Source organism: Onychomys torridus, chromosome 1 (genome assembly GCF_903995425.1).
Source record: "Onychomys torridus chromosome 1, mOncTor1.1, whole genome shotgun sequence".
Lineage (NCBI taxonomy): Eukaryota > Metazoa > Chordata > Mammalia > Rodentia > Cricetidae > Onychomys > Onychomys torridus.
In genome coordinates this window covers 118,935,897-118,963,093 of record NC_050443.1, presented here as the reverse complement: position 1 = coordinate 118,963,093, position 27,197 = coordinate 118,935,897, and the positions used below count along the sequence as shown (strand labels likewise).

The window sequence follows — 27,197 nt, the reverse complement described above, 5'->3', positions numbered from 1 at the left end:
CACAAAAATCTAACACACCCAACAGGTGTCAGCTCAAGCATACAGTCTGCAGGCAGGAGCCAGTGAAGATCAAAGAGAAGGGGCAAACATACATACCCCAACAAGAATCTGACTTGAGTCTAAATTCAAATAAGCATTTTCATTTTTAGTTTGAGACAGGATTTCATCTGTAGCCCAGGCTGGACTCAAACTCACATTGTAACTGAGGATGACCTTGAACTTCTGATCCTGCCTCCCCACCCCCACATGCCCCAAATAAACTATCCTAGCACTCAGGAAGCTGAAGCAGGAAGATTATGATGTGAGTTTCAAGGCTAGCCTGGGTTACAAAGAGAGAATCTGTTTTAAAAAAGAAAGGGGGGCCAGGCGGCAGCACACACCTTTAATCCCAGCATTCTGGAGGCAGAGGTTGGCGGATCTCTATGAGTTCAAGGCCAGCCTTGTCTACAGAGCACCAAAACTACACAGAGAAACCCTGTCTCAAAAAAACAAACAAACAAAAGAAAAAAGAAAGAAAGAAACCGGGAGAGAAAGGGAGGAGGAAAAGAAAACAAGTTCACAGAAACAAAACTAAAACCAAGGCTGAAAAGGTGGCTCAGTGTTTTACCACTGGCTGTTCTTGCAGAGGACCCATGGTAGGCTCCTGGTATCCACATGAGACTCACAACTGTAACTCCAGTTCTAAGGGACCTAACATCTTCTGGCCTTTGTAGGTTGTAGTTAGTTTTTCTCTCCAGGTCCTGCCAAGCCCCAGCAGTCCCTTAGCCCACTTATAAAACAAACACACAGACGCTTACATTATTTAAACTGCTTGGCCATTAGCTCAGGCCTACCATTGTCTAGCTCTTACTCTCACACTCAGCCCATTTCTGTTAATCTGTATGTTGCCACATGTTCCATGGCTTTACCTGCTGCCTCTACATGATGCTCCCTGGACGGCAGGCTGGCATCTCCTCCTCTCTGCCTTTCTGTTCTCTCAATTCTCTCTGCTAGTCCCGTCTATACTTCCTGCCTGGCTACTGGGCAATCAGTGTTTTATTTATCAATCAATACTTCAGAGAGGAGGACAAGCAGAGAAGAGAATTCTGGGAAGTGGAAGGCTGAGGCAGAGAAACACTGCCAGCTGCCACCATGACAAGCAACAAGTAAAAGATACCGGTAAGCCACAAGCCATGTGGCAACTTATAGATTAATAGAAATGGGTTAATTTAAGATATAAAAACTAGATAACAAGAAGCCTGCAGCGGCCATATAGTTTGTAAACAATATAAGTCTCTGTGTGTTTACCTGGTTGGGTCTGAGCGGCTGTGGGACTGGCGGTGAGAGATGTGTCCTGACCGGGCCAGGCAGGACTGAAAACCTCCAGCTACAGTAGGTAATAGGCATGCATGTGGTGCACACACATACAGGCAGATAAAACACTCATCCGCATAAAATAAAAACTAAAAGACCCCTTAAGGAGGGGTGCCTGACTATATGTCCTTACTGGGATTAAAGAGGAAACAAATTCCTACCTCTAATCAAATGCTGGTCACAATCTATGCAGCAAATGAGCCGTTAACAACCAGCACCGAGAAGCAGGATGTGACAGGAAGAGCAGGAGGCACAGATGCACAAGACAGGAAGTGAAAGCCTGACCTTCAACCTCAGCTGCAGGTGTGAAGCCTTAGGAAGGACCATGCCACTGACCTAGACAATGACCAACTGCTTGCTTAGAACACAGACAAGGCTCTGGCTTCTAAACTCCACTCTTGATGAAAGGAGGGGCTTCCTGAAGAGGATTCTAAAGACAGACAGACAGACAGACAGACACACAGACACACACACACACACACACACACACACACACCACCTACCTACCTACCTTCCTTCTGACGAGCAGAAACTGAAACCCAAATGTTATGAGTGCTGCTGAGAATGCACTCATAATATGCAGAGTCACTAGGTCTTTCACATATACAAGAGATAGTATTTTGAGTTGGAAGAAAGTTTGGTATTTTTTTTTCTAAAGTTAAACATAAGTTGACAATCTAACTTCTTTACCCTTCCATATTGCTAGAAAAAAAATGAAAATATCTGCTCACAAAATAACCTGCATGCATGAGGTTTCCATCAGCTTTATTTTTTCTGTTTGTTTGTTTTGTTTTTGTTTTTCGAGACAGGGTTTCTCTATATAGTTTTTGGTTCCTGTCCTGGAACTCACCCTGTAGCCCAGGCTGGCCTGGAACTCACAGGGATCCACCTGTCTCTGCCTCCCGAGTGCTGGGACTAAAGGTGTGTGCCATCACCTGCCCGGCAGCTTTATTCTTTTTAAATGCATATATTATTCTTTGAGATTTTCACATATGCATATAACATATTTTAATAAAAATCATACCCATTCCTGCCAGGGCCAAACCCTATCTCCCAATCCCTCTCAACATCATGATTTCCTCCTCCTCTTCTTTTTATTTTTTTAAATAATCCACCAAGTTCAATTTGAGCTGCATGGGTGTGGGGACCATCCACTGGAGCAGGATCTCTCAGCGGCCACACCTTTAAAGACCATTGTCCTTCCCCCAGAAGCCATCTAAGGTTAATAGTTCCTAAGCTAAGGGTAGGGCTTGTGAATTGCTTACTTTTCTGCAGTTTTAATCATTTTTGTTTGTTTGTTTGTTTTTTAGTTTTTGAGACAGTGTCTATGTAGCCATAGCTGGCCAGAAATTCACTATGCAGATCAGGGAGTCTTCAAATTCCTAGAGATCCACTTGCTTCTATCTCCTAAGTACTGGGATCAAAGGTATGTTCCACCACACCCAGCTGTAGCTTTCTCCTTAGGCCACCTAAATTGGAAATAACCCAAGTGAGACCACCAAGTGAGATGTGAACAAACTGAGCCAGGCGTGGAGGCTTTAGTCTCAGCACTCAGGAGGCAGAGGCAGGCGGATCTCTGAGTCTACAAAGTGAGCTTCAAGACAGCTAGGGCTATTACACAGAAAAACTTTGTCTCGAAAACCAAAACAATCAATCAATCAAACAAACAAAAAAATAAGTAAACAAATTGGCACATTAACAGATTCTTCGATAATGGAAAGACACACATACAGCATATGTTTTAAAAGCTGTCTGTGCTAGTAAACAAAGCAAGACCAGAGACTTCCATTGAATCCTGTGAGAACCCAGACTGATGACCAATGATGAGTGCTGGGTGGAATGGGAGGGAATGTCCTCTTACAAGTATTCTATACATTGGCAAGGTCATCATTTGTCAAACCTGTAACTATGCACTTACAGTGGGTACACCCACTTTACTGTGCACAGATATCAAGAAAGTAAGTTTAATTTAAAAATGTATGTTTGTGCGCGTGACACACACACACACAGCCTATCAAGAACAACTTGTACATGTTAGTGCTCTTTCTCTCAGGTAGATTCCAGGGATCCTACTTGGGTCATTGGGTTTGGCAGCAAGCACCTTTACCTGCTCAGCCATTTTGCCAGCCTAATAAAGTATATTTTTAAGAGACTACAGATTAATTATGACCCACCTAAGTCCACACTGAGTTGAGCCCACTAGGAGCATCAAACAGTATTCAGAAGCAGAGGGTCAGGTCAGTAGGGTAAGATCAGGATGCAGAGGTGGTCTCAGGGTTCTAGGTCCCTCTACAATGTGTCACAGTGTTTGCTTACAGTTTACACTAGCTCTGCGTATTTTAGGTTTATGAAATGCAGAAGCCATATCAACAGCAAATACAGCCTCAATCAGGGAATGACAACAGCATATCTGTCCCCATCAGCCCAGATGTGCTTCTTTTTCCCTAGTGTTGTTTAGCTAGGTCTAGATGGGTTTGTCAGTGTGGTAGCCACCAATATAAAGGGTGTGCTGTACTTCTGGTTGAGAAAGTACAGGAGTAAACAGAAACAATCACACCGTGCCAACTTACCTGCCTTCCTTTTCCGTTTTGCAGGGACACGGGGTGTCAAGGGACGCTGGTATACAGCAGTGCTCAGACCAGTGGCCACAGCCTCGATGGTTTCATCCAGCAGAGAAGACATGAGATATCTTGGCACATGCTGCATACAAGACACAGCGCCACTCAGTGGGTGACCGCCCTTTCCATGGTAAGACACTGAGCCGGGCCATATGACTAGACAGTGCAGACTCCCTCTCAGATCCCTGAATATGATTCATCGAATTGACCAGAAAAGCAGAATACTTTGGCACTGGAACCACCTCCCTCCACTTCTATCAAGAATGCACATGGGACTGGAGAGATGGCTCAGAGGTTAAGAGCACTGACTGCTCTTCCAGAGGTCCTGAGTTCAATTCCCAGCAACCACATGGTGGCTCACAACCATCTGTAATGAGATCAGGCGCCCTCTTCTATATACATAATAATTCTTTAAAAAAAAAAAAAAAAAAGAATGGACAGCATGATCACAACGGCAGTGGATCCTGACAGAGTTTCTAGGAGGGAAGGTCAGGGATTTATCTCAGTGGTAGAGTGCTTGCCTAGCAAGCGCAAGGCCCTGGGTTTGGTCCTCAGCCTCCCCCGCTCCCCCCCCAAAAAAATGAACTGGGGCATTCAGCTGCTATGAAGGAGCAAATGGAGGTCCAAGCAGGAAGAGGGAAGGGAGCAGGGGTGAGTCAAGAGGAGAGCCCCAAATGAGGCAGGTATATGGTGAAGAGGGTCTAGCAGGGAATAGAGAAAGAGCCAGCAGATAGAAAACAAAGAGGTGAGTGAGAAATAGTAGCCCCCAACACTGTCCTGCATCCAGGGCACAAATCCAAAGAGGAATGGCAAGCATAAACTCAGACTCAAGTGCAAAAGTGGAGGTTACAAGGCTGAGGCATAGGACAGGAGACAGTCCCCAGTCCTCCAACCACCCATTGGAACTTGAACCCTGATGTCACTATATTGACCATGGGAATATGACTTCAAGAAAGAACTTCTAAGCTTCCTTAGCACCTAGAACAGAGGCCACAGACATCTAACATTGAGTGCCAGGAGCCAGGGAGAAAGAAAATCTCTTGTGCCTGGAAGGGGTGAAGAGCCAATGAGTGGCCTTTTTCAGTGAGTGAGGGAATTTCCCAAAATCATCACCCCATCCATCAAAGCGTTTAAGAAGGCAGTCCCGCTGGTCCTGCTGGCACATAGGAGAAGTAGAGTGTCTCCAATGCACTCACCTGCTCTCTTGTCAGGCTGACTGCATGCAAGCTAGGCCTGGCATGTGAGAATGCCATGGGCCCTTTATTGCCAGCAGAGCCTCATGAGTCCAGTTCCCAGGTCCAGAGACCACCCTTCGTACACCCAGCCTAGTGCCGGCCACCTACCTGGACCCTTCTGGCAGAGGAGATCCGGTTCCGGTTCACAGTTGCCCTCACTCTCTCACTCTGTCGTGTCCTAGCAATGGCCCGGGTCCTGCCTACTCGAGGTCGAAGCCTGCTGGTAGTAGGCACTACATCCGCCAGTAATAGGGAGATCTCCTCATCACTCACAGGAGCTGCATCTTAGAAGAGAGCCGCAGGCTGCTGGGTCAGGAGCACTATACATCATAGCTTTCCCCAACAGCCCTTAAGAACTGAAAGCCCCAAACTGACAACCTGCTAATCCCAGCACTCGGGATGCAGAAGCAGAAGGATCTCTGGGAGTTCAAGGCCAGCCTGGTCTACAGAGCAAGTTCCAGGACAGCCAAAGCTACACAGACAGACTCTGTCTTAAACAAAAACAAAAACAAAAAAATCCCAAAAAACTAAACCCCAATTAAAAAAAAAAAAAAAAAGACAACCTGCCATGACCTCCAAAGGTTTGGTAACTCCAGCTCCTACCTAGGAGTCCACAGAGAGAGAACCCTTTCCCTGATGGGGGTACTCCCTCTATAACAAGTCCAGCTTTTTTCCATGGTCCTTCTCCAACACTGACAATAAGAAAGACCCAAGTCTCTGCAGGAAAGGACCGCACATTACCGTGAGTGGGAGCAACACCAGGGGCCGCACACTCTGGGCAGAACCATTCATCTACAGGCACCTCCTGGAGAGGAGGGTCCAAACATTCCATGTGGTACCTATGGGAACAAGAGGTACAGTGTTAGTTCTGACCTTGAACCTCAAGTCTCACAACAAACCAAGTTGCAAAGATGGCACTTACATATACCCAGTCCACAGTGCATCCTGCCAATGGCTGAACCACATCCCCACATTATGGGATGCTCAGTATATCCTGGTCCTTGAACATAGCCCCTGCCTCCAATTCCCACTCGGAAGGTGGGTCATAGAAACTCTTTGAGCCACTATGTCTGACAGCAGATGACTAAGTCACCTTTCTTTTCAGAGTGTTCTAAGGGCTGGGGAGAGAACACTTTCCTAGAAAAAGTCCTGCCTCATGCTTGCACAGAGGATCACACAAATCTGGGCAGAGGCTTTGTTGCCTGAAGCACTGGCTATCCCTGCCTGTCCAATCACATTTCAGCCCAACTATCCATGTTTCAATCATACTATGCCATTAAGTCTCCTTTAAGACCCTCAAGGACAGAGCATTGACAGCTTTAAAGAGCTGAGCTACAGAGTTCTTGAAGAGGGCCCCCTAAGAAGCCCCACACTCATCCTCTACCTCATCCTAGGCTTTTCTTTGTCCATAGCCTTTGTCTTTTTCAGACAGGATCGAACTATGTAGCCCTAGCTGGCCTGGAACTCATAGAGTGTTGGGATTAAAGGTGTGAGCCACCATGCCTGGCTTCAGGTGTTTTTCTTTCCATCAAGTTTTCCAGTAATAAACTTTGAAAAGTGCTGTGCTGGCACCTTCTACCTCTCTTTCCTTTAAAAAAAAAAAAGTTCTTTTTCTTTTTAGATTTATATTATGCATATAAGTGTGTACTACATGAATGCCTGGGAGTTATGGGTGATTATAAACTACCCAGGTGGCTGTAAACTTGGGAACTGAACCCAGGGGGAAGAATAAGCAATCTTCCACAACCCCACCCCCACCCCCTGGAGCTGAGGACCAAACCCAGGGCCTTCTACCACTGAGCTAAATCCCCAACCAGGAATAAGCACTCTTAAGCAGTGAACCAACTCTCTAGTCCTAATCTTTTACCTTTCTTTCTTTCTTTTTTTTTTTTTTTCAAATTTATTTATTATGTATACAGTGTTCTGTCTGCATGTATCCCTGCAGGCCAGAAGAGGGCGCCAGATCTCATTACAGATGGCTGTGAGCCACCATGTGGTTGGTGGGAATTGAACTCAGGACCTCTGGAGGAACAGCCAGTGCTCTTAACCTCTGAGCCATCTCTCCAGCCCCCCCTTTACCTTTCTATACAGTAGAATACACAGTGGCTCTGAGGTGAGCACAAATGCACAAGCCAATTAAAGTTTTTCTGAAACTCCAACCCTGAATTCAATGTGACGTAATTCCCCTGTACTGACCACAGCACTGAACCAGAGAAAACCCACTCCTCTACAAACCCTACTCCACAAGGGACAGTCAGGCATATGACACTCACTGGGATATCACATATAAAAGAGCTGGCCTAAGCCGGGAGGTGGTGGCGCACTCCTTTAATCCCAGCACTCAGGAGGCAGAGGCAGATCTCAGTGAGTTCGAGGCCACCCTGGGCTACAGAGTGAGTTCCAGGAAAGGTGCAAAGCTACACAGAGAAACCCTGGGGAAAAAAAAAAAAAAAAAAGAGAGTTGGCTTATTTCACTCAAACACTTCATATACCAACACAAAGCTTGAAAAGCCATAAAGAAACCAAACTAAATTCTATCCTAAGCTCTTGCCTCACCTCCTCCAGTCTCCCTGTGAACATGGTCCTTTAAAGTGAGCCGTCATTCTTTAAAATTCAAAGACAATCTTTACCTTATTGTGTAACCTATCAAGCATATACACATGCACAGAAACCAAAGCATCTATAGAAAGCCTTGTGACACTGTGTCAAAATGAATGAGAAAGTTTAAGACTTGTGAGCTGAAACACAACTATGAAGATAGAGAAAACTGTAAAAATCAACAGTATTTAAGTGCTTCGTGCTTAGACGTATGAGAATCACTAATATGTTTTAATTTAAGTATTTTAGATCTAATAGAACTGCTTGCACTGTTTTATCTGTTAAGTGAAATATATAAATTAGTGAGTAACTCTTGTTGAAAAAGAATCTAATGAAGATAGAAAACCCCTGATAAAAGTTCCAAGGACTAGAAACAAAACATTGATTTACGGAATTGCAGACTAGGCGCAGTGGTTCACAGCTGCAGTGCCCGCAAGAGAAGAGAACTGTTACAACACAGCCTGGCCTACACAGTTGTGGCCAGTTTATGTCCCTATCTCAAGTAAAACAAGCAAGTCAAGGTGCTAGATGCTTTTAATTCCAGGACACAAAGGCAGAAGCAGGCAAACCTGGTCTACATAGACAATTCCAGGCAAGCCATGGCTATATAATCAGACCCCATCTCAAAATAAACAAATAACCCACAAAGTAAGAGGAAAGAGGCCATGGATGCTTGTAGGAGGACTCTTGAAGAGTTATAGTCAGTAAGGCAGACATTCAGGAAGTTGTGGCAAAACATGGGTTCAAACACATTTCAGGGAAGGAGGGAGAACACATCCATGGAGTATCGGCACTGAGGGCAGCAGGCCCAAGTATTGTGAGGCATTCATTGCACAGGTGCGGGAGGAAGCAGGTGGCCACATGCCTTGTGATGATGGAACTCAGTTCCTGTGGCGTACAGCACACACAGCAGCAGTGCAGCCAGCACAAATGGCAGGGCAGAAAGAACCCCAGTGAAAGGAATGAGGGTAAGTACAGATCCAAGAGCCACAAGCGGTATCAGTGTCACTGTCTACGAGGACCCTACCCCACAGTGGAGCCCTCAGTCCTCCCCACCCTGCTCTTCTGACCACTTTAACAGCATGCAAGGCACCATTCCCCTTACCCAGCATCACAGCCATCACAGAGCAGAAGTCGGTCCTCACGGTCACTCCTGCCACACACCTCACAAAAGGTTGGGTCTTCCTCCTCCGCCTCCTCATCCTCACAGGCTCTAGTGTTTTCCACTGGAATCTGTAGACAGAACTGCTGGTCACTGAATGTACCCTCAGGATCTGAGTGGTCAATTCAAAGGACAACATGTATCTAATCTAGAGTAAATCTATTGGCCCAAGCTCTACTTGGACTCTATGCTGGCTGGTTTTATGTCAAGTTGACATAAAACTACATACATCATTTTAGAAGAGGAAATCTCAATTGAGAAAATAACCCTACCAGATTGGCCTATGGGCAAGCCTGGGTGGCATTTTCTTGCCAACTCACTATTAGGTAGTGTCACCCCTGGGCTAGTGGTCCCAGGTTCTATAAAAGTAGTCTGAGCAAGCCATGAGAAGCACCCCTCCCTGGCCTCTGCATCAGCTTCTGCCTCCAGGTTCCTGCCCTGGGTGAGTTCCTGTCCTCCATCAATAATGAACAGCAATACAGAAGTGAAAGTCAAATAAACCCTTCCCTCCCAACTTGTGTTTTGGTCATGGTGTTTCGTTGCAGCAACAGAAATCCTAACTAAGATGTATGGTGACCTGTATGTTCTTTCCACTGCATGTCAGGTAAAAGAGAAAAATAAAAGAGCTACATGAGGGACCAAGAGTGGTGGCCATGCCTTTAATTCCAGCACTTCAGATGCAGAGGCAGGCAGATCTCTGAGTTCAAGGCCAGCCTGGTCTACAGAGTGAGTTCCAGGACAGTCAGGGTTACATAGAGACCCTACTTTAAAAACAAACAGGCCGGGTGGTGATGGCACACGCCTTCAATCCCAGCACTCAGGAGACAGAGGCAGGCAGATCTCTGTGAGTTCGAAGCCAGCCTGGTCTACAGAGCGAGATCCAGGAAAGACTCCAAAGCTACACAGAGAAACTCTGTCTTGGAGGAAAAAAATCTGTTTAACAACAGGGCTGCTGTGAGGTAGTGCACACCTTTAATCCTAACATTCAGGAGATTTAGGCAGGCAGATCTCAGTGAGTTCCAGGCCAGCCTGGTCTACACAGTAAGACTCAAACAAACCAAACCAAACAGGGCTCAAGCTCTTAGTTGTCTAGCCTGCCTAGATGCACAAGGCCTGGGATTTGATCCACGGAAAGCAGGAAAGGAGGAAGAGAGGCAGGAAGAAAGAGAGAGAGAAAGAGGGAGGGGCAGACAGAAAAGAGAAAGAAAAGAAAGGAAGGGAGGGAAGGAAGGAAGGAGGAGGGAGTGGAGGAAGGAGGAAAGGGTAGAGAAGAGAAAGGAATAATAGGAGAGGGAGGAAGGGAAGGACATAGATAATAAATCTGCAAAGCCTTTATTTATGTGCGAGAGGAGGAAACACCTTTCTTTCTATCCCCACCACACTTTCCAAACTTCGGTTCACACGGTCCTTTGTCCTGTCCTAGTATGACCTCTCCTTACCATGACTACAACTCCTAAGGAGCAGGCCAGAGAGAAGCTCTGGAGTAAGAAGGGGTGAGGGATAGAGACCCAGAAATCCTAACATCCCCACTAGGACTCCTACCCTGTGCCCCAGAAACTATGGAGAGTCCTAGCCCTGGGCTTTGCTCAGGGACAAAATGGGTGTCTCAGTTACTCCTTTGTAAGCCTAACTGAACTGACAACCTCCTCCCTGAGAAAAGCAAGTCACCACTTAAGATCATGGTCCTTCCTACAAGGACACAAGCAGGGGTAGGCAGCAACTACACTTACCTTCTTTAAGATTTTACCATTAAATTGGGCTCGAATACAAATACATTTAAATATTGTTCGATCAACTGGACAGGAGTTGGCATTCTGTAAGAAATAAAGATTATATCAGAATCCTGTACAAACACCTTCATTTATCATTACTGTCTTCAAAATAAAAAATTTACTTATTAACAATTTCAAGCTAAATGTTGGGGCATCTGCCCATTATCCCAGCATTGGGAGGTAAGAGGATTGTGAATTTGAGGCCAGCCTGATCTACAGAGAGTATGTCTCAAAAATTTTTTATTGGTTGGGCGATGATAGCACACGCCTTTAATGCCAGCACTTGGGAGGCAGAGGCAGGTGCATCTCTGTGATTTCAAGGCCAGCCTGGTCTACAGAGTGAATTCCAGGACAGCCAAGACTGTTCCACAGAGAAACTCTGTCTCAAAACAGAAAAATAGTAATAATAAAAAATTTAAAAATATTCCTTTTATTAAGTGCTGGAGAGATGGCTCAATGGTTAAGAGCACCGACTGCCCTTCCAGGAGACCCAGGTTCAATTTCTAGCACCCACATGGGAGCTCTCGACTGTCTGTAACTCACACACAGACATACATGCAGGCAAAATACCACTGCATAAAAAAATAAAAATAAGTTGGGTGGTGGTGGTGCACGCTTGTAATCCCAGCACTTGGGAGGCAGAGCCAGTCGGATCTCTGTGAGTTCGAGGCCAGCCTGGGCTACCAAATGAGTTCTAGGAAAGGCACAAAGCTACACAGGGAAACCCTGTCTTGAAAAACCAAAAATAAACAAACAAACAAACAAACAAATAAATAAATTAATTAAAAAAAATCCTTTTATTAGCCAGTCAGTGGTGGTATACACCTTAATCCCAGCACTGAGGAGACAGGCAGGTAGATCTCTTAAGTTCAAGTTTAAGGGCAGCCTGGTCTACACAGTGAGTTCTAGGACAGCCAGGGTTACAATGAGAAACCTTGTCTCGAAAACAAAACAAAACAAAACATCCCAAATAAACAGAAAGTAATAATTCCTTTTACAAAGAAATCTTTACTGAAAGCCTTGGTCTTGGCTAAGTTCCTATGCTAAGATGCAAGAACTTGGTGAAGAAAACATGTCTATGGGTTTTGTTTGTTTGTTTGTTTTTCAAGACAGGGTTTCTCTGTGTAGCTTTAGAGCCTTTCCTGGAACTCACTCTGTAGCCCAGGCTGGCCTTGAACTCAAAGATCTGCCTGCCTCTGCGTCCCAAGTGCTGGGATTACAAGCGTGCACCACCACCGCCCAGCAACATGTCTGTGTTTTGAAGCCACCATGCTGGTGAGGGAGAAGGGTCAGCAAGCTGAATGCATGTTCCATATAGGTGGCATGTTGGTGAGAAGGAAAAAGAGAGGAGGGAAGAAAAGACCAAGTGGACAGCATTTCGGCCTGTTTGCTATCCCACATTCTCTCTCAAACCTCTGTGAACTGCCCACAAGCCCTTGAACATCTCTAGTATATTTTCAGTGTTTGTTTTCTGAGTATATGCTGGATCAGATTCATGCTACAAATATTTTACTGTATACAATAAAACACAATCTCTTTAGCTGTGTACTCTACTAAATTCTAATAAATGTATAAACTGAAGGGTCACCCAGATCTGCCACCTCCCTGTTATGTCCTGCCACTATAGTTGTGTGAGGATCAAGGAGCTTCCCTAGGCAAGATTATACATGGACCTTTTAATGCCAATGCCATGAGGATGAAAATTTCTGGGACTGACTGGCTGCCTATCTAGCTCTAGCTTGAGTACAACATCCTGTCTCAAAAGGAATTAGGTGGAAAGTGACAGTGCAGGATGCATGGCATCTTCAGCATTTACAAGTAAGCAAGGGCACACACCATGCACCTGTACATATATAAAGCTCTTTGCCAGTGGGAGAAGAGTCAGGCAGTGCTTCTGAACGTTCACTCAGAGGTAGGCAGCATGATGTAATTTTGTCTCTTCACTACTGGCCGTCAGAACTGAGTAATCACACAGTATTTCAGTATCTATAGAGGCCATTTCATACTATGTGAGGTTGCCTCAGGGTCTGTGTCCTGATCCTCAGAAAACCCAGAGTCCTCTCTGGAGCCCTGTCACCCACAGACACATGCCCAGGGTAAACCTTCCCGACAGTGCTGAGGGCCTAGGACTCAGTCCTGTGTTGAGCTTTGCTGTACAGGAGCAGGCCTAGTAATTACAGGTTTGGAAAAGTCAACTCACCCTGGACCACTCAATGATGCAGTCCAAGCAGAAATAGTGGGCACACGTCTCTGGGGTGCCCACAGCCTGGTCCCTGAATGCATTGAGGCAAATGGGGCAGCTCTCTGCATCATCATCCGAAATGGGGGCACTGCTGGCTTCTAGCTTCCCTTGAGTCCCCATTGCTGCCGCCGCCGCCGCCATTTCTACTCCGTCTTCTGAATCTTCAGAACCTCGGGTAAAGAGAAACATTCCACTTTTAGTAAATACAGTAACGAGTGCATACTCAAGGACCAGCCTTGATCAGACTCAGGATGTACCCAGGAAAGCAGCCTCCAGCCAGCCAGAATCCCAGCTCCTCTTGGGACATGTCTCCCCATCTACCTGCAAGGCCACACCCCCAAAGTGCCCACTCTGAGTAGCCAAGCTAACCATGTCTCCTTACCCAAACCCTCTCTGACCATAGTTCTCTGCACTAAGGGACAGGGATACTGGATAAGTCCTCACAACTGAGCCTCAGAGCAAAGACAGAGCAGCCAAGAAGTAAGGTGTCAGGAGCTATCATGGGCTTCAGAGAAGATGGAGCTAACAACTAAGGCACAAGGGGATGGGGATTTAGCTCAGCAATAGAGCACTTGCCTAGAAAGTGCAAGGTCTTGGGTTCAGTCCTCAGCTCTTAGCTCTGGAGGGTAGGGGGAACACACCACAAGACAAACTAATGACTAAGCCTCCAATAATGCCTCCTTGGAACAACACCTCTTGCATGGCTGCACAAGTCTTTCAACATATGACAACAAATATCTGTAATCAGATGAGACCTCCTTCTTGGGCCTCTCTTCCTCCTTCCTTGTGGGATACAGGCAGAAGATATGGCCACTAACTGGGTCAGTGGCTTTAAAAGATGTGGTCAAAGCCAGGTGGCGGCGGCGGCAGTGCATGCCTGTAATCCCAGCACTGAGGAGGCACAGCCAGGCAGATCTCTGTGGCTCTTTTCTTTTAAACCATGAGGAATCTGCCAGCAGGGGGTTGGATAAGGATTGAAGCTTAGAAAGGAATCATAGCCTGTCTGATATTGTGAAGCTACTTGGTGATAACTGAATAAGAAACTCAAGTCAGTGGGTGGTGGTACACACCTTTAATCCTACCACATGGAAGGTAGAGGAAGGAGGATCTCTGAGTTTAAGACTGGCCTGGTCTACTCAGAGCAAGTTCCAGGACAGCCAGGGAAACAGAGAAACCTGGTCTTGAAAAACCAAGAGAGAGAGAGAGACCCAGTTGACCCATGGAAACATACAAACAATAAACATACTATTCCTAGCTCCTGAGTCTGTGGCATTTGTTACACCACAGAGGAAAACTGATGAAAGAGATGTCCATAATATTTTGAAATATTACTAAGCACATAACAGAATGACTAACTTCAGCTTTTCTGTATAATTAAAGGCTCATGGCAGCAAAATCGAACAGGTAAGCTGATTCTTCTTATGCAATTTGAAAGTAGGGAACTGGCCATCTTGTTTAATCCAATTTCCATAGTGTCTACAGAGCAATGCTTTGCACACTGATAACAATGGCCCTATTGACTTGAAGATAGAAAAAAAAAAAGGTACAAATGGCCAAGGACCAGAGCAGTTTCTCTCACTGAATTCTCATTTAGGTTGCCAAATAATGCCCTTAAAATATGTTGTTGAAAGAGAATGGCTCGTCTATTTGAATACTTGTTCCTCAGTTCATGGAATTGTTTGGGAAGGAGTAGGAGGTGTGGCCTCCTTGGAAGAAGTGTGTCACTCTGAGCAGGCTTTGAAGTTTCAAAAGATGACCATCATTACCAGTGAGCTCTCGCTACTGCTCCAGTGCCATGCTGACCTGCCTACTGCCCTGTTCCCCACTTTGATGGACTCTAACCCTCTGAACTGTAAGCCCCAAATAAACTCTTTCTTCTATAAATTACCTTGGGTCATGGTGTCTTATCTCAGAAACAAAGTAACTAAGACATTATCCAAGGGAGGTGCTAACAAGTGCTAGTACCAACAGTACAGTAGGCAGCTAGCCTGGAGACTAAAGAGACCTAAAGACAGTCTCTAAGAATGCAAGGGCTTGGCCGGGTGGTGGTGGTAGTGGTGCCTTTAATTTCAGCACTCCATCTCTGAGTTCAAGGCCAGCCTGGTCTACAAAGTGAATTCCAGGACAGCAAGAATTAAACAGAGAAACACTGTCTTGAAAAGTAGGGGCGGGGTGAGTGGGTAGGTGAGTGGGTGGGGGTGGGGAAATGCCAGGGCTCAAATAGTGTCCATTCTGAAAAGAGACAGGATTGGTGAGCAGAGTAGAGAAGGAGTGTCCTGGAGCAGAGGAACTGCGGAAGGCTCTGTGCATTCAAAACAACCCATACACGTTGCAATTAACTGACACTGTTTGGGGAGCTGGGAAAAATGGATGCTGAGCATGAGGCCCCAGTCATTCTCATTTCTCAGAATAAGACATTAAGAGATAATTCCTACCATGCTGGGAAACACACAAACGGTAGCAAAAGCAGGTACACTTTATCAGCAGGTCACAGTGTGGGAAAAGTCAGAGGCAGAGTAAAAAGATGTTTCCTGTAAGAAGGAACCCAGGACTCTTGGACAATTCTCCTTGCCTTCTATTGCATCTCCTGATAGCTAGTCCAGATGCTGGCTATTTTCTTGTGTGGCACTAGGAACAGAATGGGCCTTCTCCCCATCCTTCACAATGCTCAGCTGATCCTGCGGTCTCTACATCATCTGTTCCTCAGTAATACTCTGCTCCCAGCCCAACCTCTACAATAATGGGACATTTTCTCAATTGAGGGTCTCTCTTTTTAAATGAATCTTGCTTGTGTCAAGTTGACATAAAGTTAGCCAGCATGCAGGGCAGTGGTGACGCACATCTTTAATTCCAGCACTTGGGAGGCAGAGGCAGGTAGATCTCTATGAGTTCAAGGCCAAACTGGTCTACACAGCGAGTTCCAGGACAGGACCCGAAACTACACAGAGAAACCCTTCTCAAAAAACAAACAAATAAACAAAAACCTATCCAGCACACAAAGGGCTCAACTGGACCAAGGCTCTATTCCAAGACAGCCCTTCTCTACTCTGCTCACCAGTGAGACTAGCTTTAGAGGCACCTAGTCTCCATCTACTGCACTATTGGTACTAGCACTTGTTAGCACCTCCCTTGGATACTGTCTTAGTTACTTTGTTTCCGTGATAAGACATTAGTTAGTTCCTATAAATTAGGCTGTGGCTTAGCTGCGTCTTTCTCTAAAAGCTTTTCACTTCTAGCTGTTGAAGCTCCTCACCACCAATGTTACACTCTAGGCACCTAGCCCCGATTGCTGCTTCACAGCTGGTCTCTCCCACTAGATGATGAGTTCTGGAATACCAGGAATCCTGGCTGAGTGGGTCCCACTGTCTATCTAATCCATAATCAGTTTCTGGCACCTAGTCTTCAAACTTCAGAAAAGGAGGCCGGAGCCACCCAACAGTGCCTGACATCTTTTGCTCCCTGCTCTGGCAGCATCAGCACTGTTCAGTCCTGCTGAGGATACAATAAGCCTACCTCAAGGCTGGAAACAGGCAGAAAAGCCATGTCTGTGACTTCAAGCCAGTACAGACCCACTCTCTAGTCAACACTCAGAATTAAAACAAAACACAACAAAACACACACACACACACACACCCCTGGGCAAGCATGGCAGTCACATGCTCTAATCTTAGTTGTTTAGGAGGCTGAGACAGGAAAACTGCCAGGAATTGGAGCTCAGCTTTGGCTATAGAGTGAATTCAAGGATAGCTAGCTTTGGAAAAATGGGCAATCAGTAATAATTACAAAGTTACTAACTCCCAATCAGTTTTAATCCTTTGTGATAAGCACTGCTCCAATTATAAGGGTTACCTTTCTGGACCACTTTAACACTGACAGCCATAGGCATATAATGAAAGGCTAATATTCAGGTCATAGTGGGTGCCATGGGACTGTGACCTCCTGGTTTGAAGACCACGTCAGAAGGAAACTTGAAATGAAAAGAACCCTGGTCCAACTGAGCCCTTTGTTTGTCTGCTGGCTCGTTTATGTTAACTTGACACAAGCTAGATTCATTTGAGAAGAGAAACCCTCAATTGAGAAAATGAACCACCAGACTGTCCTACTGAGGAGATTGTGGGGCATTTTCTTGATTGCCAATGTGGAAGGGTTCAGCTCACTGTGGGCAGTGTCATCCCTAGGCTGGTTGTCCTGCATGCTATAAGAAAACAGACTGAACCAACTCCAGGGAGCAAGACAGTAAGCAGCACTCCTCCATGTCCTTTGTATAAGTTACTGCCTTGAGTTCCTGACCTGACATCCTTAGGTGACAGACTACAAATTGTAAGATGAAATAAACCCTTTCCTCCCCAGGTTGCTTTTGGTTATGGTGTTTTAGCTCAGCAATGGAAACCCTAACTAAGACACTTTGAAAAAGGTGGCCATAGGTGGATGGGGCCAAGCCAACCACGTAGAGTCCTCAAAGGCTGCCCACAGGCCAGGGTGGCCATGAAGGTTTTTCAGAGTAGAGGTGTACCATTCAAGCACTGTTCTTTGCAGGAGTTTAACGTTACAAACTTTCACAAGTGTACATAAGCCTGGAATTTTTTAATAATGCCACACAATGAGCTTGTTGAATAAGCAGAGAACGAACCACAAGATGGGACTATCTATGTCCTAAATGGGGTCCCAGGCCACATGCCCCTCATGGCATGTTAATCTGTCCAGCACCTATAATGCTAACAACTTGCCTTTGTGAGATGAATAGGGGCTATCAAGACCTTCCTGCACTGGGCAGTGGCAGCTCACGCCTTTAATCCCAGCACTCGGGAGGCAGAGCCAGGCGGATCTCTGTGAGTTCAAGGCCAGCCTGGGCTACCAAGTGAGTTCCAGGAAAGGTACAAAACTACACAGAGAAACCCTGTCTTGGGGGAAAAAAAAAAAAAAGGGGAAGAGAGCGAGAGACAGAGAGACAGAGACAGAGAGAACCTGTAGGGGTGGGGATTTAGCTCAGTGGTAGAGCGCTTGCCTAGCAAGCACAAGGCCCTGGGTTCAACCCTTAGCTCAAAAAAAAAAAAAAAAAGACCTTCCTGCTCTGCTCATCATCTTAGAACTCCAGTCTACCCTCATTGTCCCATGGCTTATGCCACTCAATGTTCTTACATAGTTCATGTTCTGTCTCTCCCAGAAGAGATACCCACAAAATTCTATCACTAAACTTAACTTTAAAACTAAAAACTAAGCCAGGGGTTGGTGGCACACGTCTTTAATCCCAGCACTCGGGAGGCAGAGGCAGGCAGATCTTTGTGAGTTCGAGGCCAGCCTGGTCTCCAAAGCTTTGTGAGTTCCAGAAAAGGCGCAAAGCTACACAGAGAAACCCTGTCTTGAAAAAGACCAAAAAACAAAACAAAAAAACAACTAAAAACTGCAGCTGGGTGGTGGTGGTACATGCCTTTAATCTCATCTCAGCACTTGGCTTGGGAAGCAGAGGCAGGTGGATCTCTGAGTTTGAGGACAGCCTGGTCTACAGAGTGAGTTCAAGGACAGCCAGGGCTACACAGAGAAATCTCGTCTAGAAAAAAAACTAAGAAAGAAATAAAAAACAACAACAACCAAAAAAACCCCACTAAAACCCCATCTAACATAGGATGTCTCCTCACTAAGAAATTCAAGGGCACTGGCTCAAGTGCCAACAATCTTACCAGATCTATCTTCTGGGTCTTCCTCCTCAGACAGCCCCTCTGTTTCCTCCTCATCTGTGCCATCTTCATGCTCACTGCCTGTATCATCTTCCGAGTCTCCACTGTGGCCACTGCTGCTTTCTTCTAGATCACAAGGTGAAAAGAACAGGCCTGTGAGGGCACTGTCACAACCTAAGCATCAAAGAGCCAGACTGCTCTGAGAATGTACAGGTAGCTATAAGGACTGCCAGGCTACCAGAGGTAGGGTGGGGAGGCTAGAGAGGCATATGATGGGGAAAATGAGTCCTCTTACTCTGCACTTATGCTGTTTGTTATTAAAAATAAGACAGTGGCTTGAATACAGCTCAGCTGGTAGAGTGTGCATGCCTGGCATGATGAAGTCCCAGGTTTCGATCTCCAGCACAGCACCATACAAAACTCGATACAGTGGTACATATCTGAAATCTCAGCACTTTGAGAGGTGGAGGCAGAAGGATCAGATGCTCAAGATCATCCTCAGCTATAGTTAAAAGCCAGCCTGGAGACGGGCAGTGGTGACACACATCTTTAATCCCAGCACTCGGAAGGCAGAGAGACAGACAGATCTCTGTGAGTTCAAAGCCAGCCTGGGCTACAGAGTGAGTTCCAGGAAAGGCCCAAAGCTACACAGAGAAATCCTGTCTCGAAAAACCAAAAAGAAAAAGACCAGCCTGGGATACATGAAACCCAATCAAAAACAAAAAAACAAAACAAAAAACATGTACTCCGTGCAGTCTGGAGGTTTAGTCAGAAGGATTGCTGTTCAAGGCTACCCTAAACTACATAGCAAGACTCTGTTTCAAAAAATAGAGAATACAGTTCAGCAGCAGACTCTTACCAAGCATACACAAGGCCTTAGCCTTAAGTTCCATCCCTAATACCTCCTTCCCCACAGAAAGACCAAATATAATGACATGTGATTGTGGTCTTAGCTACCAGTTATTCGGGAGGTTGAGGTGGGCTGATCACATAAGTCTAGAAGTTCAAGGACGGTCTGGACCACACAGTGAGATACCATCTCAAAAACAAGACAAAACAAAACAGCAAAAAAAAAAAAAAAAAAAAAGAATAAATGTAGTACACTTCTATAACTTAACTGGATTTTTTTTTTAAAGGTTGAAAGTGAAAACTGACATTCAAGCTTCCAAGGGGAGCTAGCAATCTCGAGAAAGCACAAGATGCAGATACCCTGCCAGCAGTGGGGGGCTTACCAGCATCACTGGCCAGTTCTGAGGGGCCAACTTGTGGGTGTCCATCTGGTCCAGGGCTGTGAGCCACAAGGTCATCCAAACTGTCATCATCCATGGCTACACATTGGAGTTCAGCTCTAAGAGAGACAGGGCCAAATAACTCCAAACTTCCTTGGCTACGGAGTCCCCTCTGAAAGGTAACTTCCCTAGTGACATGAGCATCCCTACACATGTAGAATTTGAGCTGTGAGATACAATACACAAGACCTTAGCTACCAAGTCATATGCAAATATAAAAAATAGTAAAAATAGCTGGGCAGTAGTGGTATACACCTTTAATCCTAGTATTCAGGAGGCAGAGGCAGGTGGATCTCTGAGTTCAAGGCCAGTTGGTTTATAGAGTGAGTTCCAGGATGGCCAGGGCTAAAGAGAGAAACCCTGTCTCAAAAAACAAAAACAAGCCAGGCAGCAGTGGCACATGCCTTTAATCCCAGCACTCAGGAGGCAGAACCAGGCGAACTCAGTGAGTTCGAGGCTAGCCTGGTCTACAGAGCAAGATCCAGGACAGGAACCAAAAACTACATGGAGAAACTCTGTCTCAAAAAACCAAAAATAAATAAATAAATATGCAAAGTATTTTATAAGATATTAATATCCTCATAAAAAGACAGTGACTCATTTTCAGAACCATATGCAAAGCAGGATCTTCATTCCTAAGGACTAGCAATATTTTCCCTTGTGCATTCCTGGAGAGTCCTAATACCAAAGATGAGCCAAATGGGCATCTGAGCTGAGACAGAGCAAAGCTTTTCAACTGAGAGCCGGTCATCACAAGGACTCCAGTAGCCCATTTGCCTGCTGTCACCAAGTGGGCAAGTCACTCTTGGCCAATGCTGGCCCACTGGCCTCTGCTCAGCTGGCTACCATCAGATTATAAAGCTTGGATAAGTTCCTGGGGACTACAGCATTCCCATGCCCCAGGCTGAAAGGCAGAAGATGCTGGGGCTGTCCTCTCCTGATTGGTCTGCGGGAACACCTGTTAGTACTCCCTTGCAAGCCACTGTAAGAACAATGTGGAATACCTGTATAAAAGACTTCAAAAATGTCACTGAACATGACCTTCCTTCTGTACCAAGCTCTTAAATTTTGGTTCCCCAACTAAGAACCTACTCATATACATGGTCTTTCCTCATCAGTCAGAGGAAGCACTTCTCACAGGGAATTTATTCAAGAATTCATCAGCCTATGCTGTGGCACAATGTGCTTCCCACAAGCCTAATGTTCACAGTCAGAAGGAAGAAAGGGGGGAAAAGAACCCCCAAAACAGCATAAAAATGAAAAGGAGGGCTTGAGATGGGGTGGGGGGCTCACTTCTGGTTCCTACAGGTACAAGCTTACTTGTCAAGAGAATACACGGGCTGTATGCTCAAAGCCAAAGGGAAAAGTGCAACCCTTCTCTAAGTGGACAAAGGCCAGATCAGGGCCAGGACTGCCAAGGCCCAGCAGAAGAGCTGATGTTCTCTAAACAGTGAGGGCATGATAACTTAAGGAATGTCAATGGTCACACGCTGGGAATGGTACAGTGAGAAGTTCTGATAAACGATCTTATTTTTACCTGATGCTTGGTGAACTAATCAAGTAGGAAAGGAGTCCTGGCCACAGACTCCTGTCAAACACTACCTCTTATATAAAAAGGCAGATTGAGACACACAGAGATACAGAGCTATGGCCCGTTCAGGATGGTGGCCTCTTTCCTGTGGGGTGACCCAGAGCAAGGCCCCAGTTCTCAGAAAAGAGGTCCTATAACTAACCCTGTGAACCTCAGCATACAGCTCTAGGCTTCTCTCAGGCTGAGAGAGCCACATGTTGCTGTTTTCATTCAACATTCTTCCCAAAGGAATGAACACCGAGTGGTCGACGGAAAGAGGGACGGACTGTTGAGCTGCAAGTCAAGCCCAATCTCTAACTCAGAACCTGTGCTTCCAACCAGCGGCCAAAATGACATCCCCCAGACACGTCACTGTGAGATTCGACGGGAGCAACACGGGTCTCTGACACAGGACAGAGGCCACGGAAGGCTTAAGAGCAATGTCGGCTCTGCCACTCTGCAGCAGTGTGACACTGAACTCCGACTGGGAAACCCCAACAAACAGTGGTGCCTCCTCGAGAGTGCTGTGGGGGCTCTTCGAAGTAAGGAATAGGATAACCGCGACACCAACCACAACTTGGGCAAGTGCAGATGGTGCTGACCCGGGCGAGGGCCATCGGGACAGAGAACCAGGTACCCAGGGGTCACACCTTTCCCATGCACCAGGCCACGTTCTCGCACGACCAGACAGGTGGCCAGCACCACGCCCAGGGGCCTCTCGGCCGCAGCCGGGCATCCCGGGGCTCGGCTCGAGGCCTCGGCTGCCCTCCCGTCCTCCGGACCGATCCACGGCCAGCGCGACATAGGCCTCGCCCGCCCCGAAGGCCGCAGACAAAGCACACGGCCACCGTAAGTAGCCCGCGAGACCGGACGCGACAGGGACACCGGACCGCAGCGGCTACTGCACGTACCCGGGAACCTCGCGCCTCCCAGACGCTCCTAGACGATCCCGCCTCTGTCCGAACGCGACCGCAACTAGGCCGGACAGCCGCCGCCGCCGCCGCCGCGAGCTCTTCGACCCGGAAGTGCATCGACACTCTTCCGGAACTTTCCGCCCTGCCCGTTGGTGGAAACTACTGAGGCCAAAACGGGGAGGAACCTGCGGCTAAGGATGTCGAGATGTCGGAACGGCCTTTTCCCCTCAGAACAGTGACTACCGCAGGAGTACTGTCCCAGAGAGGAGACCTGTGTCTTGCAGGACATTTGCTGTTCGAGCTATCACCAGTGTACCGGGTCACGCTGTGCCCTCCACTTCAGGGCAGTTGGTACGGTCCGACTCCCCCTCCGCCGCCCGGATGAATGTGAGCGGCACCAGGGCCACGCCCCCGACTGGCCCGCCTTCCCGTGAGCGCCACCTCCTGGCTGCAGCGCTTAGGTGCTGCCGGCGGCTGCAGGAGCTCTGGAGGAAAGCTGGATATCCATCCCCTGGGGCTTCCAGTTTCCTTCCAGAATGCTTGTAACTCAGGGTGGATTCTGTACAACCGGTCTCCTCTGTTCCTTTGAGTCCGGCGAGAGGAGGCACAGTAAATCGTGAACACTGTAGAGAACTTAACCGTGTGGAACAGATGATTAATAGATAGACTGGGACTAGAGGTGCACTGGGTAGTAGAACGCTTTCTTGCTGAGCATGTGTAAGGCCCAGGGGATAGGGGAGAAGATACGGAGCACAGTAGGATTAGGGGCAGAAATACGGGAGGGCTGGCCAGTGTCAGTAAGTGTTAAGGAGGACTATGGAGCTGACGGGGCGAGTCGGACCACAAAAATGAGACTGACCTAAAGGCTGAGGTGCTCAGGGAGCACTGGGGTCCTGAACAGGTGGTAAGACTGGCTCACTAGACTTCACTGTCCATTTTGTGGTTCAGGGACCACTGTGGCCCAGAAAGGAAGGCGTTTGATAGGAATAGAAGACAGAGTTTGAGCCGGGTGGTGGTGGCGCACGCCTTTAATCCCAGCACTCGGGAGGCAGAGCCAGGCGGATCTCTGTGAGTTCGGGGCCAGCCTGGTCTACAGAGCGAGATCCAGGACAGGCACCAAAACTACACAGAGAAGCCCTGTCTCAAAAAACAAAAACAGGCTGGAGAGATGGCTCAGCGGTTAAGATCATACTGGCTGTTCTTCCAGAGGTCCTGAGTTCAATTCCCAGCAACCACATGGTGGCTCACAACCATCTGTAATGAGATCTGGCGCCCTCTTCTGGCATGCAGGCAGTACAATGTATACATAATAAATAAATCTTAAAAAATAAAATAAAACAAAAGAAGACGGAGATTGTAGATTTCCTGAGAAAGTGGATGTGAATGGGCAGGGAGAAGGAAATGGAAGGAAGAATATGGAGATGAGGAGATAGGCGTCTACTCAGTACTCAGAATGAGGAAGCTAGGGTATACCCAGAGAGCAGATGAACAAAAGGCTGCCTCGGGGATAAAATGTGGTGGTGGGGACCTCCAGTGCTGAGAGTCCAGATTCTGCTACGGAATTCAAGGGTGAGGGGCTTAAGAGAACAAGGAGAGGAGAAGCACATGCATTGAGAAGGGACCTGGGCAGGGCATGGTGGCATACACCTTTAATCTCAGGCAGGAACAGGTGGATCTCCCCCCCCCCCCTTGGTTTTTCGAGACAGGGTTTCTCTGTGTAGCTTTGCGCCTTTCCTGGATCTCGATCGGTAGACCAGGCTGGCCTCGAACTCACAAAGATCCGCCTGGCTCTGCCTCCCGAGTGCATGCGCCACCACCGCCCAGCAGGATCTCTTTTTTTTTTTGTTTTTTCCTGGAACTGAAGACAAAACCCAGGGCCTTAGCGATTGCTAGGCAAGCACTCTACCACTGAGCTAAATCCCCAACCCAAAACATGTCCATTAAGTTGTTCATTCTTTTTGGGGGGAGGGGAGGGGTGTTTCAAGACAGGGTTTCTCTGTGCAATTTTGGTGCCTGTCCTGGAACTCACTCTGTAGACCAGGCTGGCCTGGAACTCACAGAGACCCGCCTGCCTCTGCCTACTGAGTGCTGGGATTAAAGGTGTGTACCACCACTGCCTTTTTTTTTTTTTAAGATTTATTTATTTATTATGTATACAGTAGAGGGCGCCAGATCTCATTACAAATGGTTGTGAGCCACCATGTGGTTGCTGGGAATTGAACTCAGGACCTCTGGAAGAGCAGACGGTGCTCTTAACTTCTGAGCCATCTCTCCAGCCCAACAGGTGGATCTCTATGAGTTTAAGGATAGCCTGATGTGTATAGTAAGTTCCAGGACAGCCTGGGCTACAAAGAGACTCTGTCTCAAAAAAAAAAAAAAAAAAAAAAAAAAAAAAGAAAGAAAGAAAGGAGGAAGAGGAGACACTTGCCTGGGCAGGGGCAAGGGGGGTTATGGCTAGGTTGGTAGGTAATTGACTAACATACCCAGAGCCATGGTTGCATCCGTAGCACAAAATAAACCAGGCATGGTGGTATGTGCTTGTAGTACCAGGAGTTGGGAAGTAGAGGCAGGAACCCAAGGTCATCCTTGGATACATAGGGAGTTCAAAAACACCCTGGATGACCTGAGACTCTTAACTTGGAGAAGATGGTGCTGGGAGTAAGGTAGGCACTACTGAGGCTCTGAGAGTATCAGCCCTATCACAGGCAGAAGCTGTCTGGAGGAAATCTAGAGAAACTAGGAAGACTGACCAGGGAAGCCAGCAACACAGTGACTGAAGTAGATTTGCTGGGGAGGGAGGGATAAGTAGAAGAAGCTGGGAAGAGACAATTCGAAGGAGTTTAAAATGGGAGAAATGTTAATATTGCTACTGGCTGGGGCTGGAGAGATGTGCCCAATGGTTGCGTACTTGCTGCTCTTTCAGAAGACCCGAGTTCAATTCCCAGCACTCACATGGTGGGTCACAGCCCACTTCAGAGGGTTTAGCCCCTTCACCTGTCATCTGAATACCAAGCAACACAGGACTGGGTAAACACTGAGTCTATGGGGGCTGGAGGAGGGAGGACAGGGGAACCTATGGCTGATGTGTGAAGTTAAAACACAAATATAATAATAATAAAATAAAAAAGATACCCCCCCCCAAAAAAATAACACTGAGTCTAGGCATTGCCTTCGGCCCTACCCTCTCCTAGCAACAAAAATGCCCAACAGTCAAGGGATTCCCAAAGGAAGCTGAAGCAAGGGCAGAAGTGAGTGTGTTTTGAGGAAGAACAAGGGGTTTGAAACTCCCAGAACCGATGGAGAGACAAGCAGCTGCCTCCTCAGACCAGGCAAGGCAGCTGGGGTTTTTTGTTTGTTTGTTTGTTTTTTAGCTGAGGATTGAACCCAGGGCCTTGAGCTTGCTAGGCAAGCGCTTTACCACTGAGCTAAATCCCCAACCCAGTGGGAAAGTTTTTACTGCTCCTGTCAGTTGGGGACTCCAGGCATCCCTTGGCTTTGGCAGCATTACACTTCCACTTCCTCATGGACTTTCCTCTGTATCCGTGTTCTCTCTATTGTCATAGGACACCGTCATCGGGTTTAGGGCCTCCCAGTTCATTCATAATGGTCTCAAAAATCCATTCTTGGCTTAGCATGTTTGGAGTATACTTTGGGTGTATTTTATCTTCAAGTTTGTCTGTTTGCCACATGCATGTACCACAGAAGCCAGAAGAGTATTTGATCTCCTAGAATTGGAGTTACAGATGATTCTGAGCCACTATGTGAATGCTGGGAATTAAACCCAGCAAGTGCTCTCAACCTCTGAGCTTTCTCTCCAGCCTCTGGTACACACTTTTAATTCCAGCACTTGGGAGTCAAAGGTGAGTGGATCTCTGTGAGTTTGAGGACAGCTAATCTACATGGTGAGTTCCAGGCCAGTCAGGTACAATAAGACCCTGTCTAAAAATAATAAAGTAAGGGGAAAATCTTTCTTTTAATCATCTACAAAGACACCCTCCCCCCCCACACACACACTTCTTTTGCAAAGTCACAATTATAGGCTACAAAGAATAGGATTTGGACAAATATTTTGGATGATACCATAGACCCACCACACAGGATGATAAGGAATACATTTCAGATGGGAAGTTTTGAGGCACATGTGGAAAGCGTCCTGGCAAAGCCAGGAAGGAACCAGACTTCTCCCTCTCTCTCCCTAGTCCCTGACATTTGTCCTCTGAACCTAGGCCTTGCTCTCAAGACATGAACATTTTCAGGATTCCCAATGACTCAGGAATTCTTTCAGGATCCACATGATCCAAGTCTTGCTGACCCTTCAAACCGAACTCCCTCAAGTCTGGCCTGAAACTTGCATCATATCCTCCTGCTTCTGCCTCTGATCAAGGTTACAGGGGTATAATCTCTCTGCTGGGCTAACAGGGATGCATCACCACATCCAATTTGATCCTTCAATTTCTGATCCTCTGGCTTCTCTGTGTCCCTGGCTCCAAGCCCTTGAGGTCTGGGTTGGGTCAGATACTTCCCTGATAGGGCCTCAGTACTAGGCTGGGTATGGCTGCTGGCAGGCTCCAGCCCAGATTTTATGAGATTCAGGACATAGGGAAGCCAAAGAAACAGAGGACAAAGGCAGGGCAGAGGGTTGAAGGACAGGAGGCTGAGCTGAGAAGACTGGCCCCTCTAGCTCAAATCTTAAACGGACTTTTAATAAAAAAATAAAAATTTAAAAAAATAAAACAGGAGACAGATATTGGGGTAAATTTGGCATCTCT

At 46.8% G+C, this 27,197-nt stretch overlaps 1 protein-coding gene across 3 annotated transcripts in view; it reads right to left on the bottom strand.

Annotated features, from left to right (window-relative positions):
* Positions 1–22,756, bottom strand: part of Phrf1 (PHD and ring finger domains 1) — a 33,140-nt gene extending 10,384 nt beyond the window's left edge. The window contains exons 1-9 of one of the 3 annotated variants that reach the window (XM_036198961.1): positions 22,426–22,756; positions 19,888–20,003; positions 18,659–18,781; positions 12,939–13,150; positions 10,697–10,780; positions 8,910–9,037; positions 5,948–6,045; positions 5,315–5,490; positions 3,924–4,053 (exon numbers count right to left, since the gene is read on the bottom strand). In XM_036198961.1, the coding sequence (XP_036054854.1) occupies positions 3,924–4,053; positions 5,315–5,490; positions 5,948–6,045; positions 8,910–9,037; positions 10,697–10,780; positions 12,939–13,150; positions 18,659–18,781; positions 19,888–19,981 (1,045 nt within the window). In that variant the 5' untranslated portion in view covers positions 19,982–20,003; positions 22,426–22,756. The remainder of the gene's footprint in view (positions 1–3,923; positions 4,054–5,314; positions 5,491–5,947; positions 6,046–8,909; positions 9,038–10,696; positions 10,781–12,938; positions 13,151–18,658; positions 18,782–19,887; positions 20,004–22,425) is intronic. The other 2 variants (XM_036198980.1, XM_036198970.1) reach the window with 2 other exon arrangements.
* Positions 22,757–27,197: the final 4,441 nt, after the last annotated feature.